The sequence below is a fragment of the Geotrypetes seraphini genome, chromosome 1, assembly GCF_902459505.1.
Source record: "Geotrypetes seraphini chromosome 1, aGeoSer1.1, whole genome shotgun sequence".
In the NCBI taxonomy this organism is placed as follows: domain Eukaryota; kingdom Metazoa; phylum Chordata; class Amphibia; order Gymnophiona; family Dermophiidae; genus Geotrypetes; species Geotrypetes seraphini.
In genome coordinates this window covers 207,579,951-207,593,971 of record NC_047084.1, presented here as the reverse complement: position 1 = coordinate 207,593,971, position 14,021 = coordinate 207,579,951, and the positions used below count along the sequence as shown (strand labels likewise).

At 46.0% G+C, this 14,021-nt stretch overlaps 1 protein-coding gene across 1 annotated transcript in view; it reads right to left on the bottom strand.

Annotated features, from left to right (window-relative positions):
• The window catches only part of DLC1 (DLC1 Rho GTPase activating protein), a 691,613-nt gene that overhangs the window by 510,101 nt on the left and 167,491 nt on the right, over positions 1–14,021 (bottom strand). The window contains 1 exon segment of the mRNA XM_033944479.1: positions 2,600–2,749. Coding sequence (XP_033800370.1) covers positions 2,600–2,749 — 150 coding nt within the window.

Below are 14,021 nucleotides of genomic sequence, written 5' to 3'. Positions count from 1 at the left end.
ATGTAGGCCAGCAAAATGCTGGTCTACATTGTAAGTAAACGCGGCCGCTATACTTATCGCGGCAAGGGATCTCTCTGTCGCTATAAGTATAGCGGGCCGTGGCACCTGACCGATCACTGGCAGGAGGGTGCCCAAACCCTCCTGCCCGAAGACGCACCCCCCCCGACACTACCGATCTCCCCCCCCGACACTACCGACCGCCCCCCCCGACATTACCGATCCCCCCCCCGACAATATCGGTCGCTGGCAGGAGGGTGCCCAATCCCTCCTGCCCGAAGACACACCCCCCCCCGGCGCTAACAACCCCCACTCCACCAAACCTGTTCTTACAGATGGGTCTTGCACGTCGAGCAAGCAGGCACGCCTCGTCGAAATGAGGCGGGCCCGCCCTTTCCCGGCCCATCCCGCCGAAGCCTAAGGTCTGATTGGCCCAGGCTCTAGAAGATTGGCCAATCAGACCTTAGACTTAGTAGGGATGGGCGGACCCGCTATTCCTAAGGCCTGATTGGTCCAGGCTATTAGAGCCTGGGCCAATCAGACCTTAGGCTTCGGCGGGATGGGCCGGGAAGGGGCGGGCCCGCCTCATTTCGACGAGGCGTGCCTGCTTGCTCGACGTGCAAGACCCATCTGTAAGAACAGGTTTGGTGGAGTGGGGGTTGTTAGCGCCGGGGGGGGGTGCGTCTTCGGGCAGGAGGGATTGGGCACCCTCCTGCCAGCGACTGATATTGTCGGGGGGGGGATCGGTAATGTCGGGGGGGGGGCGGTCGGTAGTGTCGGGGGGGGCGGTCGGTAGTGTCGGGGGGGGGGGTTGCGTCTTCGGGCAGGAGGGTTTGGGCACCTGCCAGTGATCGGTCAGGGGCCACGGCCCGCTATACTTATAGCGGCAGAGAGATCCCTTGCCGCGATAAGTGTAGCGGGCCGTGTCTAATCTAATCCGATTCTCTAACCCGCGTCTGTAACATGGACGCCGGTTACAGAATCGGGGTTTAGTTTAGGCCGATTCTGAATAGGACGCCTCTCCCGGGCGTCCTATACAGAATCAGGGCCTAGGTGTCTTGCGGGCCTCGCCTTCAATATAGGCGGCCTGCCTGGGGAGCATTTTTTTTTTTTAAAACGTGCATCCCGATTGGCTGATTAGACAGCTGTAGGACGCCTACAGCTGCCTAAAATCGGGACGCACTTTTAGAGAATCTGGGCCTTTATGTTTAATATTATGGTATATTATTTTTTTGAAATTAAAGGGGGCAATTCTGTACAGGCATCTGGGTGACCAGGTTTCATGATAAAATATTAGTGTAAGCCCACTCGGCACATCTAAATTTGGTGTACTCATGTATTCCATGTCAATGGCATGCATAAATATGCATCTAAGGCCCTCTTTTACTAAGGTACGATAATCGAATTAGTGCATGCTAAACATTAACGAGTGCATGTTAGTCTATGGATGTGTTAGCGTTTAGTGTGCGCTAATCGGTTAGCGCACCTTAGTAAATGAGGAGGTAAGTGTTCAAGCAGCACACCCAACTTATAAGTTATGGGGCTCATAATCAAAAAAACCAAATGTCTAAAAAGTGGCTTAAATGGGTACTTGGACGATCAAAAAGCCTGATCTTCCAAGTACCCATAATCAAAGCTGGTTTTACACGTATCTAAAACCAGCTTAGGCCTTTCCCCTGCCTCTGAACGCATAGAGCGAACAGAGGCATTTTTAGAGGAGGGGAAAGGGCGGGAGGTGGGCTGACCTAGACCTTGGCGTGCAGCAGGTATAACCAAAACTTTAGGCATGTTGCCTAGGCGGCACTTATACGTTTTGACTTAGATCAAATCAAAACAGGTACAAGTGCCGAAAAGGGGCCGCTGAGCTGATTGCTGCAGCTCAGCGGCTCCAGCAACCTGCCTACCCCCTACTGCAACGTTTGTTGCAGGAGAGATGGCTCATCTCTCCTGCCGCGATGGTGATCGCCCACCCCCCTCCGAACCCTGCCCACAGGTAGGGCCTGAGGCGCCTGGGCCAACCGGAATTGGCACATGGGCCGGGTTGTGTTGTGGGCTGGAGGAGTTGGGCTCCCTTCTGCCCGATTTTGTAGGGAGGGGGTCGTGACCAAGAGGGCTTGGGCTCCCTCCTGGCCCCATCGTAATCGGTGTTGGGGGGAGGGGGGTGGGGATCGCCGGGGAAAGAGGGTTTGTCTCCCTCTTGCCCCGATGCTGTCGCGGATGGTCAGGGTGTCGCCAGGGCAAGAGGGCTGACTATTGTATTAATTGATTATATATTCTGTGCACTTTTGATACTGTTAGTTAATGTTTTATTCTATTTGTTCTGTCAAAATATGTTTTAGTATTTTTAATATGTATGCATGTAATTTTGTAAACCGCATAGTTTTTATGCAGTATATAAATTTTTAAATAAATAATACTCTAGCCACCATGAAGAAGGATAATTTTCAATACCCACATTAACTACTCTGAACATTTCCTCCTTAAGAGCTCTGGGGATGTTGAGTGACCTTAGGATGAATAATGTATCTAGTTTAGTATTCCATGGTAAAGTTCATTTGTGATAGTAGCAGCAATAAGCAAAACAAATAAAAAGCTCACTTACAGGTATATGCCTCCTTTTAAGTGTCGGTGTGGTGAATGGCGAGGAGCTTGTACTGAGAGCACTTTCAATATCTTGATCCAGCTGGTCCAGTTTCATAATTAGAAGCACCATAGAGTCCAGTCGTGACCGATCTCTCTCTTCTTTTGTTTCCTGAGGAGAAATAGTGATATATAATCACATCTAAAAGAATATTTCTTATACCGAAGATACAGATTTAGTCATACATCTATTTCTGAAATAGACATTGATCAATGGGCTCCAGCGTTTCACTTTCAGCAGCTGAAAACGAGAGGCTAATGCTTATGTTTATATTTATTTAAAAGACTTGATATACCCTCCACCAGCCTTACGGGATGAGGGCCGTTTTCAAATTTACAATCTAAAATATTCAAAGAAACGCACGTAATAGCGCACGCTAAATTGCAGGACGCGCTAACCGCTACCGCTTCCTCTTGAGCAGGTGGTAGTTTTTTCACCTAGTGCAGGGGTTAGCACGTGATTACAAGTCGCATGCGCTAAAGACGCTAACGCGGCTTCGTAAAAGGAGCCCTAAGTGCTAATGGATAATGCATGATTTTTGCACTACAGCAAATTATTAACTATTGATTTGAATACATTTTTTTTTCACCCATAGAACTAAGGCTGCAAAATTTTAGAAATGGTGGGGCTGAGATTTCAAAATGATTTAGCAGGCTGCTGACCAGTAAAATTGCTTGGTTTGACCTAGCTGCTAATATTCAGTGGCTCTTAACTCCTGAATATCACTGTTAGTACCCAATAGAAAGCCATGCCAGAGAATATGGTTATAGCAGTTAGTGTAGCTGAGTTTAAGAAAGGTTTGGATAAGTTCCTGGAGGAAACGTCCATAGTCTTCTATTGAGAAAGACATGGGAGAAGCCACTTCTTGTCCTGGATCAGTAGTATGTAATGTTGCTACTGTTTGAGTTTCTGCAAGATACTGTGACATGAATTGGCCACTGTTGGAAACGGGAAACTGGGCTAGGTAGATCATTGGTCTGACCAAGTATGGCGCTTATGTTCTTATCCGTGGGTGTTCTAGAGAGACAGTTGACATACTGGAAATGCTGATATGCTGCATATGTCCAGCTACTAGACATAAGCAGGGAGGAGTTAGCACTTGGCTGCTTAAGTTCTGATATTCAGCAATTAAGCAGCCTAGGTTAGCGCATAAACGGGATGGCATAATTGTCTGCCCTATTTTTATGCGGTAACCCATGGCCACTTAAGTGATGAGTATCAGCTTAAGCGGCTTTGTATTAATTGGTTTTTAAATAACTAGATATTCAAAGCTGAAGCCCACACAGCTCCCAGATTTTGAGTATATGGGAATAATACAGTTGACGATGAGCAAACCACTCAACGCTGATGGATGAATATTGACCGCGATGGGTTGCATGCTAAAATAGCAAATGGTGCAGGATACAGCAAAAAAATTAGGCCCCCTTTTATGAAGCAGCATTAGCATTTTTTATCACCGGCCTTGGCGGTAAAAGTTCTCATGCTCATAGGAATTCTATGAGAATCGGAGCTTTTATTGCCGTGGCTGACGATAAAAAATGCTAACATGGCTTCATAAAAGGAGGATAGTTTGCTGGGGTTCAGTTGCATAGTAAAGGGGGTGCAGAGAGTTCAGACCGTCCCAGGCACCAAGTCGGTGGGGGCACTGGCAGCTCTCCGCCCCACCATGCCTTACTACATCACCCTCGTGCTATCCCTACCCCACCCTGTACCTCCGTATTATCTTCGCTAGCGTGAGCAACTTCTACCTGTTGCTCACATCAGCCTGGTTCCTCTCTGAATCACTTCTGGGTCACGGGGCCAGGAAGTGATGTCAGAGGGAAATCCAGCACTGGTGTGAGGAAGCAGATTATGAGGTACGGGGGGGGGGGGGAAGAGGGAGAGCACAAGTGTGGATTGTGGGGTGCAAAGAGGAAGATGCGAGGTAGCACCACCTCCCCGGGCGCTTATTACCCTTACTATGTCACTGCTGGGGTTGGAGGAAAATTTTTGTAAACTGCAAAATGTGTTTGTTTCCCTGGTGGAGGAATACATTAGAAAATGACATGAGGACAAATTTGTCTCCATCCCCATGGGATGTACATCTATCCCCATCCTGTCCCTGTGAGTTCTATCCCTGCCTGTGCTGATCTCTGCAAGCTCTATCCTCATCTGTACGAGCCTCGATCACTTCTACATAACAGAAAGAGTGGCATTGCTAAGTGACTTTCTTATATAATGCTGCACATTAGAGAGTTGCGCGGGGACAGAAATCCCACCCGTCCCCACCCGTCCCCGCCAAAATCCCACCCATCCCCACCCGTCCCCGTGAGGAATCCCTCCGTCCCCACCCGTCCCCGTGAGGAATCCCTCCGTCCCCACCCGTCCCCGCGAGGAATCCCCTCCGTCCCCACCCGTCCCCGCGAGGAATCCCCTCCGTCCCCACCCGTCCCCGCGAGGAATCCCCTCCGTCACCATCCTTCCCTATAAACTTCAGAAATAGTTATTTTATTTAATTATGCTACTGAATTAAAGGCTCTGGTAGAGACCCATTTACAAATAAGCAAAGAGACTATTAATTTGGAAATATTAATTGGGAAGAATACATACTTTGTAAATGGGTTTCTACCAGAACCTCTAATGTAAATATAAAATATAAATACTCAGCTGATGAGAACCCACAAACTGTCAGCTGAGGACTTCCTTTGCAGTTGGCCTGGGGTCCCTTTTGCCAAGCTTGGCAGGCAGCAGTAGCGTCCCTGAGTCACAGATGCTGGCACCTCAGTGGCTCATGGATGCTGCCAGCGACTGCTGCGCTTGGTGGAGGGGAGTTCTGACCATCTCTAGAGGAGGTCCTCTGCTGGCGGTGCTTGGGGATCCCCACCAGTCACAGCAAGGGCCAACAAGTACTTCAACACTGTAGAAATAAAACCAGAAATGCATTTCCTTTTCTTTTGAACACAAAATAAAGATATCTGCCATATACATTTCCCAAGGCAGATGACTCTATGCAATGTCACCTCGGTAACAAAATACAAAAATAGACAAATACACCCCCTCCCTTTTTACTAAACCACAATAGTAGGTTTTAGCACAGGGAGTTACGCTGAATGCCTCGCGCTGCTCTCAATGCTCATAGGCTCCCTGCGCTAAAAAACAATATTGCGGTTTAGTAAAAGGGAGCCATAGTGCAAAATATAGACAGCAGATATAAATTCTCAAAACAGACACATTTTGATCACTAAATTGAAAATAAAATCATTTTTCCTACCTTTGCTGTTTGGTGATTTCATGAGTCTCTGGTTGCACTTTCTTCTTCTGACTGTGCATCCAATCTTTCTTCCTTTCTTTCAGCCTCCTGTATGTTTCCTCTCCTCCAGACCTCATTCTCTCCCCCAACTTTTTCTTTCTGTCTCCCTGTTCCCCCTTCTTTCTGTCTCTCTGTCTGCCCCCTTTCTTTCTTTCTCCGTGCCCTCCCCCAAGCCACTCGGTTTGCTGCCACAGCCATCGGAGAATAGCCCCTAAGCCACCGCCGTCCCAAGCTTTCCCTGCAGAAGCGTCGCGCTGACCAGCATTCCGCTCCCTGACGTCAATTCTGACGTAGGAGAGGAAGTTCCGGGCCAACAAGGCATTTCTCCTCATTCCATCCAGCCTGAGCCCCATCTCTCCTTGATCCAGCATTTCCCTTCTGTGTCTGTCAGAATTACCATTCCACCTATTTTCCAGCATCACCCTTCTTTGTGTCCATCTCACCTATATCCGTATCTCACCACTTTTTCAGAATCTTCATTTGTCTCTGTCCTTGTCTTTACCCCATATTCACCATTTGCCCTTTCAATGTCTTTATCTCCCCCCCCACACACACACACTTTTTCAGCATTACTTCTATGCCTCTATTTCACCTCCTCTTCATGTCCCCTCTGTATCTCTATCCTTATTCAGAAGGTCCTGCTTACCCTTTCTCTTCTTTGTGTCACTATCTCCATTTTCAGCTTTCCCCCCTTTTCCTTTGTTACTGCACCCTGTAGCCAGAATCTTTCCACCCTCTCTCCACTCCGGCCCAGCCCAGTATGAAATATTTCCTTTTGTTTCTCTCCCCTCTCTCTTCTCCTCCCTCACCCACGAGTCCTGCATCTGGCCCTCTCCCTTCTACCTGCACCTGGCAACACCCCCCTGCTCCGCGGCTCTCTTCAGCAACTCGTCAGCAGCGGTGATCAAGACAAGCTGCCGACATCGAGGCCTTCCCTCTACGAGTCCCACCTTTGTGGAAAAAGGAAGTTGAAACAAGCGGGACTCGCAGAGGGTAGGCCCCGACGTCAGAAGCTGCTGCTGAGTTGCCGAAGAGAGCCGCAGGTAGAAGGGAGAGGGAGATAGGAAGGCTGTAGAAGCTCCGGAGCATGACACCGAACCCGGCCAGGATGATTTCTTTTTCAGGCTGCTGCTGCCGCTGCCATCCCCCACCCGAAATGACAAAAAACAGCCTAATGCCCGCGTCGGGAAATAGCCATGCTGAGCAGTGAGCTCAGCACGTACACAGATGAAAGCCTTGCTTGCTGATTGGTCCGGCGGCACGGTGGGGCGGGGCCACCGGACCAATCAGCAAGCAAGGCTTTCATCTGTGTACGTGCTGAGCTCACTGCTCAACATGGCTATTTCCCGACGCGACGCCGGCCAGACTTGTAAGCTGCATGCTTGCATCGCCAGAATTTAGGTAGGTTGTTTTCATCCCCGTGGGAGTCCCGTGGGCAAGGGGGCGTCCCCGTGGGAGTCCCGTGGGTCAGGGGGGCATCCCCGTGGGAGTCCCGTGGGCCAGGGGGCGTCCCCGTGGGAGTCCCGTGGGCCAGGGGGGGAACCCGCGGGATCCCCGCGGGACCCGCGGGATCCCCGCGATCCCCGTTCCCGTGCAGACCTCTACTGCACATATGAGTGAACAAATGAAAGAACCTCCCTCACCCCAAGAAGTCTGTAAAGATTAGGGAAAAGAGATGAAGTCCAACTCCAAACTAAGCAGAAAATGAAAATAATTCTATAATTTAATTTAAGAGCATTAACCGGACAAGCCCTCAGTCACACAGCAACCTCTGGAAACTCCAGGGAAAAGCTGTCGCGAATTTACACCCAGAAAGGTGTTAACTGCGAAACATCCCCGGGCATGCTCCGGATAATGTTTGTGGTGCTTAACTAGTGCAAAATGTGCAATGTGTGAAAAAACTCAAATGAAAAAAACACACATTATCAAAATAAAGAAGGGGTAAGAGATGAATTCCTTCTTTATTTTGATAATGTGTGTTTTTTTCATTTGAGTTTTTTCACACATTGCACATTTTGCACTAGTTAAGCACCACAAACATTATCCGGAGCAAGCCCGGGGATGTTTCGCAGTTAACACCTTTCTGGGTGTAAATTCGCGACAGCTTTTCCCTGGAGTTTCCAGAGGTTGCTGTGTGACTGAGGGCTTGTCCGGTTAATGCTCTTAAATTAAATTATAGAATTATTTTCATTTTCTGCTTAGTTTGGAGTTGGACTTCATCTCTTTTCCCTAATCTTTACAGACTTCTTGGGGTGAGGGAGGTTCTTTCATTTGTTAGCTTGTTGTTGTACCTCCTCCATTTAGGGTTCTATTTTTTGTCTTGCACATATGAGTGAGGCATGATTTTTCTACTTTTACTTGTGACAGCACTTACATGTTTAAGTAGAAAAATCAAGCCTCACACATGTATGCAACAGTTGCTTCATGATAACTAAGGGGTCCTTTTATTAAGTTGTATTAGGCTATAATGTGCACCTAACAAACACCCTCTTTTACAAAGCCGTGCTAGTGGCTGCCCCACAGCAAAAGCCCCAATACCCTTTAAATCAATATGGGCTTCAGAGCAGTTACCATAGTGGCAGCCACTAGCACGGCTTTGCAAAAGGGAGGGAATGTTTGAAATAGTGCACTGCAAAACTGCTACTACTATTACTAATCATTTCTATATCGCTTCTAGACATACACACCACTGTACACATTACAGTATAATCTCATTATAACAGACTCGCTTATAACAGAATATCATCTGTAGCGGACGAGGTCCGATGGTCCCGGCCGTGCGCCTTTATGAACATGCAGAAAAGCACCGCATTTAGCAGATTCGCAGATAACGGAATTTCGCCTACAACGGACAAACAATTTGGTCCCCAGAGCCGCTTTTAGCTGTAGTTTTGTTCGGCTTCAACGGACATGCAGGCTCCGCCTACAAGGCATGTGGCATGCCGGTGATAGTATCAAAATGCGTACATCACTAAAACATATGAAAGAAATGCGGCCCAGAAGAAAATGATAGATTATTTTTCTTTCCAGGACAGTGCGACATAATGCTTTAGAACAGTGTTTTTCAACCTTTTTACACCCTGGACCGGCAAAAATAAAAGAATTATTTTGTGGACCGGCAAACTACTAGGACTAAAATTTAAAAAACCCCGTTTACACCCCATCTCCATGAGCTCGGTCCCCGCAAACCATCTGATCCCATCTGCACAAGCCGCAGTTATGATTTTATATTAAACGTATTTTATTAAAGTATAAAAAGAAACAATATTCTGAACAATTGTGATTTTATAAATACAAATATACAGAGCACGGACCAACAAAACTCCTGTCTCCCCTCCCCTTCACATATATCTAATCTAATCTAATCTAATCCTTAGTTTTTTTACTATCAAGAAAACTGAACAAGCCAAGTTATTATAGAATGCTACATAGAAATATCATGTTAACAGAATATTGCAGTCCCCAGTTATGTCTCTAGCAGGATATATATTTCAAATCTGATATATTCTAATGACAAAATAGAAATAAAATTATTTTTTTCTACCTTTTGTTGTCTCTGGTTTCTGCTTTCATCTTCTTTTCACTCTTTTCCTTCCAGCGTCTGCCCTGTCTCTTCAATCCAGCATCTGCGCGTTCCATTCAATGTCTGCCCTCTCCCCCTTCCATATGTATCTGACTTCTTTCTATGCCCCTCTCCCCTGTCCATCCAGCCTGTGCCTCCTCTCTCCTTTTTACATCATTCATTCCAGCTTCACTGCCTTCTTCATTTTTATCTCTCCTACACCAGATCTAGCATCTTTATCCCTCTTTCATTTCTCTGCTGACCCCCTTTCCAGCATCAATGTCTCTCTACTTTCTCATTCCTCTCTCTCCCCTTTCCCTCATCTGATCTCTCCATTCCACCCTGACCCCCTTCCCCTCCTGTAATCTCCCTGCTAGCTGTTTCCTTCCTTTTTTCCTTCTCCCTTCCCTCCTCCCTCTATCCAACATTAACTCTCTTCCCATCCCTTTCCCTCCTCCCCTCCTAGCAGCATCTCTCCTTCTAACTCCCTCCAAGTCCAGTAACAGCTCTCCCTTTATCCAGCAGCTTCCCAGCCTCCTACAGTGGCTTCCTCCCCTTCCAGCAACTCTCAGTACTTGCCTGCAGGATGTTGCGATAAATTACTGCCCTGGCAAGTAGGAGAGCTGGTGGGAGGGGAGACAGCCACTGTGAAGGCTCCCCAGGATCTTGCTCGCACACGCTGACCATCTCCCTCCACCTGCACTTGTATCTGCAGTTCTCTCCGTTCTAAATGCAACTTCCCCGCAACCCTCTTCAACAACTCGGCAGGGGTGGCGATCAAGACAGGCTGCCAATGTCGGGACCTTCACTCTCTGAGTCCCGCCTATTTTGTTTCAACTTCCTGTTTCCTAACAGGCAAGACTCACAGAGGGAAGGCCCCGACATCGGCAGTCTGTCTTGATTGCCTGAGGTTGGGAGGACAACAGTCAGCAGGAACTGCAGTCGGGAGGAACCGCAGTCGGCAGGAAATTCAACTGCCGACTTGATCTCGCCGGCCCTGTGTGGACCGGCAGAAATTTTCTGCGGACCACCACCGGTCCGCGGACCGGCGCTTGAAGAACAGTGCTTTAGAACATCTTTTAGTGTTCTGGTGTTGCAATCATTTCGTGCCATACCAAAGTTTTGCTGAGTTTTGTTATTGATGTTACTGATATGCTTGTGCAGTGACTGTTGTTCATTGTCTCAAGTTGACCTAAATAAAGTTTTAAAAAAATACAACTCTAGATATAATGGACTCTGGATATAAAGGACTGTTTTGCCAGGTCCCTTGCAGTCCGTTATAACAAGATTATACTGTATATGCAGGTACTTTCTATGTCCCTAGTGGGCTCACAATCTTAGTTTTTCTACCAGGGGCAAAGGAGGGTTAAGTGACTTGCCCAGAGTCATAAAGAGCTGCAGTGGGAATTGAGCTCCAAGATCTCAGCCTGATGCACTAAATATCCTGTGGCAACTGACAACTGTGTGCACACTAACCCCCAAATTCGCTAAAGTGTATCTTTAGGCACCTACACTCGTGCGTGGATGTCCTCCAGCTGCGGCCATGAGACTCCTATTACTGCCGAGGGGGGGGGGGAGGGGGTGCTGCAGAAGGAGAGGTGAGGAGAAGGAGCAAGAGGCACTGGTGAGGAGGAAAAATGCAGGTGTCAGCTGACTGACTAGAGGATGTGTCTCTCGCTGCGAGATGCAAGTCCTGTAAGCAGTCGGCCGGCACCAGCACCATTCCTCCTCGCTGACATCTCATGGCACACCTGGAATCTGCTGGGGCATACTAGTTTCATAGTTTCATAGTTTATTCAAATTTGATTAAACGCTTCACCTGGAATTCAAAGCGTTGTACAATAAAAAAAAGTTCAAATATAAAATAGGGAACACACAACAAATAATAAACATAAACCTTACAAGACCGACATACTTGGTAATGGTGGTGACATGAGAACAATAGGAGAAAAGGGGAGAACTACAGTTTGTTGAGAAAGAAAACATAAAAGGAAGGAACAATAGGAGAGATATGACAAGGCAAGTGATAGTTAATTAAATAGTAAAAATAAAATAGGATAAATCAATTGTAGGCATCTTTAAAAAGAAAGCATTTTAAACTACTCTTGAATTTATCCAAGTTTTGGTCAGCTCTAATATGTAAGGGGGAGACAGTTCCAAATTAAAGGTGCAGTAACTGCCGTGGCACAGTTTGTGATACACTGGCCTAGCCGATGTAGACACCTAAATTAATTGGTTAATAAGCTTAATTTGCACCAATAATTGGCACTTAACATCCCATAATTGCCATTAATTGGACTTAATTGAAAGTTAGGTGCGTAACTTGAAAAACAGAAATCTACCTACTAAGTGTGCACATTCATAGATCATAAACTAAACTAAACTAAACCTTAAGTTTATATACCGCATCATCCCCACGGAAGTAGAGCTCAGCACAGTTTACAAGAACTTAAAATGAGAAAGGGTAGGAAAAGGTTTACATAAGTTTGTAAATCGAGTGGAGAAGTAAGGGAAAAGAAATTACATGTTAGAGAAGAGCCAGGTTTTTAGTTGCTTGCAGAATAAATGGATGGAGCTCAGGTTCCGCAGCGGGATAGTAAGGTTATTCCAGAGTCCTATGATTTTGAAAAGAAGTGATTTTCCTAGTTTACCTGCATGGAGAATACCATGAAGGGAGGGGAAAGATAGTTTTAGTTTATGGGCGGTCCTGGTGGAGTGAGGGCACGAGGAGTTAAAAGAAAGTGGGATTAGGGAAGGAAGGATGCCGTGAATAATCTTAAAAGCCAGGCAAGAGCATTTGAATTGGACTCTGGAGATCACTGGGAGCCAGTGAAGATTGACCAGGATCATATGCGTTAAAGTGCTCTCCTGCAAGTTACAAGACTAACACATGGGAGAAAGTCTAGTTGAGAGTTTTGCTACCTTAATTGGGGTCCAATGAGTTCTATGCAACAGAAAGAACATAGATTGAAGAACGCTGGCAGATCGAGAGGATTTGAACAAATTTTTCCAGACTGCTTGCCAAATTTCATCCTCTAATGATAGTCCCAAGCCTCCATGCCATGCATTCATCATCTTCGACAGGGAAGAAGTCGAAGACTTTCTCAATAAGACATACCATCTTGAGGCGACTCCTTTTTTATTTTTATTAATTAACAATGTTTGAGAAATCAATTCTGGAGTAGTTTCCAATTTCCCCACATCCAAATAAAGAGCTTTCAACAGTGTCTCAGCTGTATCCAACGATATTGTTGATGAGGAGGCAAATAGTAAAAATATAGTGCTACATAATAAATAAAAATGTGTTTATTTAAAATTATTTATAACCTGCCTATCTACAAATCTAGGCGGGGAAGAATACACACATACAAAATCAGTCGAAGTAACAAACAATAAAAACAAAAAATAAAATACAATAAAAACAAAATTAAAAGATCCTGCACATCCATAAGCTGTCACCTAATAAACACCCCAAAAGACAATTCAATAACAGTACAACCTTCATATCTTCATACTATCGCATGACTTGCACCATAAGTGCGCTCAAACAATGCTGTTTTAACTCCTATTCTGAATTGCCACAGCACAGTCAATTACATTACATTAGTGATTTCTATTCCGCCTGTGCCTTGCGGTTCTAGGCGGATTACAATTTAGAAGATGTCTGGACATTTCCAGTAGAATTGCTTAACAAGGAAGTGAGTATTTTACAGGTTACAGTATAGAATAGTAACACAGTTCAGGTTACAGAAGATGGTTACAAAATGACAACGGTAAGACATTCCACAGTGCCACACCCTGAACAGACAGCATAGATTTATGGTTGCCAGTAAGCTTCACAGTTACCAAAGACGGAATTTCCAATGTCAGGCTGTCTGCAGACCATATCTCATGTGAAGGAGAATGCCACCGAAAAAGGGAACGAACAACTGAAGGACAGTTGCTTTGGAACACCTTAAACAAACATCAAACACACAACCTTAAATTCTACCCACATACCAATGGGCAGCCAATGATGCGCATGCAATATTGGTGTGATATGATCAAATTTTGAGGCATGAACGATAAGGCATGCAGCGGCATTTTGTGCCATCTGCAGAGCACGCAGAACACATTTAGGCAAACCTAAGTATATGGAATTACAATAATCAAGCAGCGGTGTTATCATTGACGTGACAACTGTTCAAAAGTTATCATCCGATAGATTATCACTCAACCTCCTCAATAAACGCAGTTTGAAAATCACACTGGAGATCACAGCCTTAATTTGGGCCTTAAATGACAAAGAGGAATCAAGCACGACTCCCAAATACTTGCATTGCTTTCGCACTGAAATGACCTCGCCTGCTAAGGGGATCTCAGAAGGACACAGTACCATGTTCTTCTTACGAGCAACAAGTAGCACTTCAGTTTTCGCAATGTTTAATTTTAGATGGTTTTGCGTCATCTAATCCTGAATGACAGAAAAACAGTCATTCAGGTATGATAATGCTTCATCCTGAGATTTTTCAACGGGAATCAGAAATTGAATA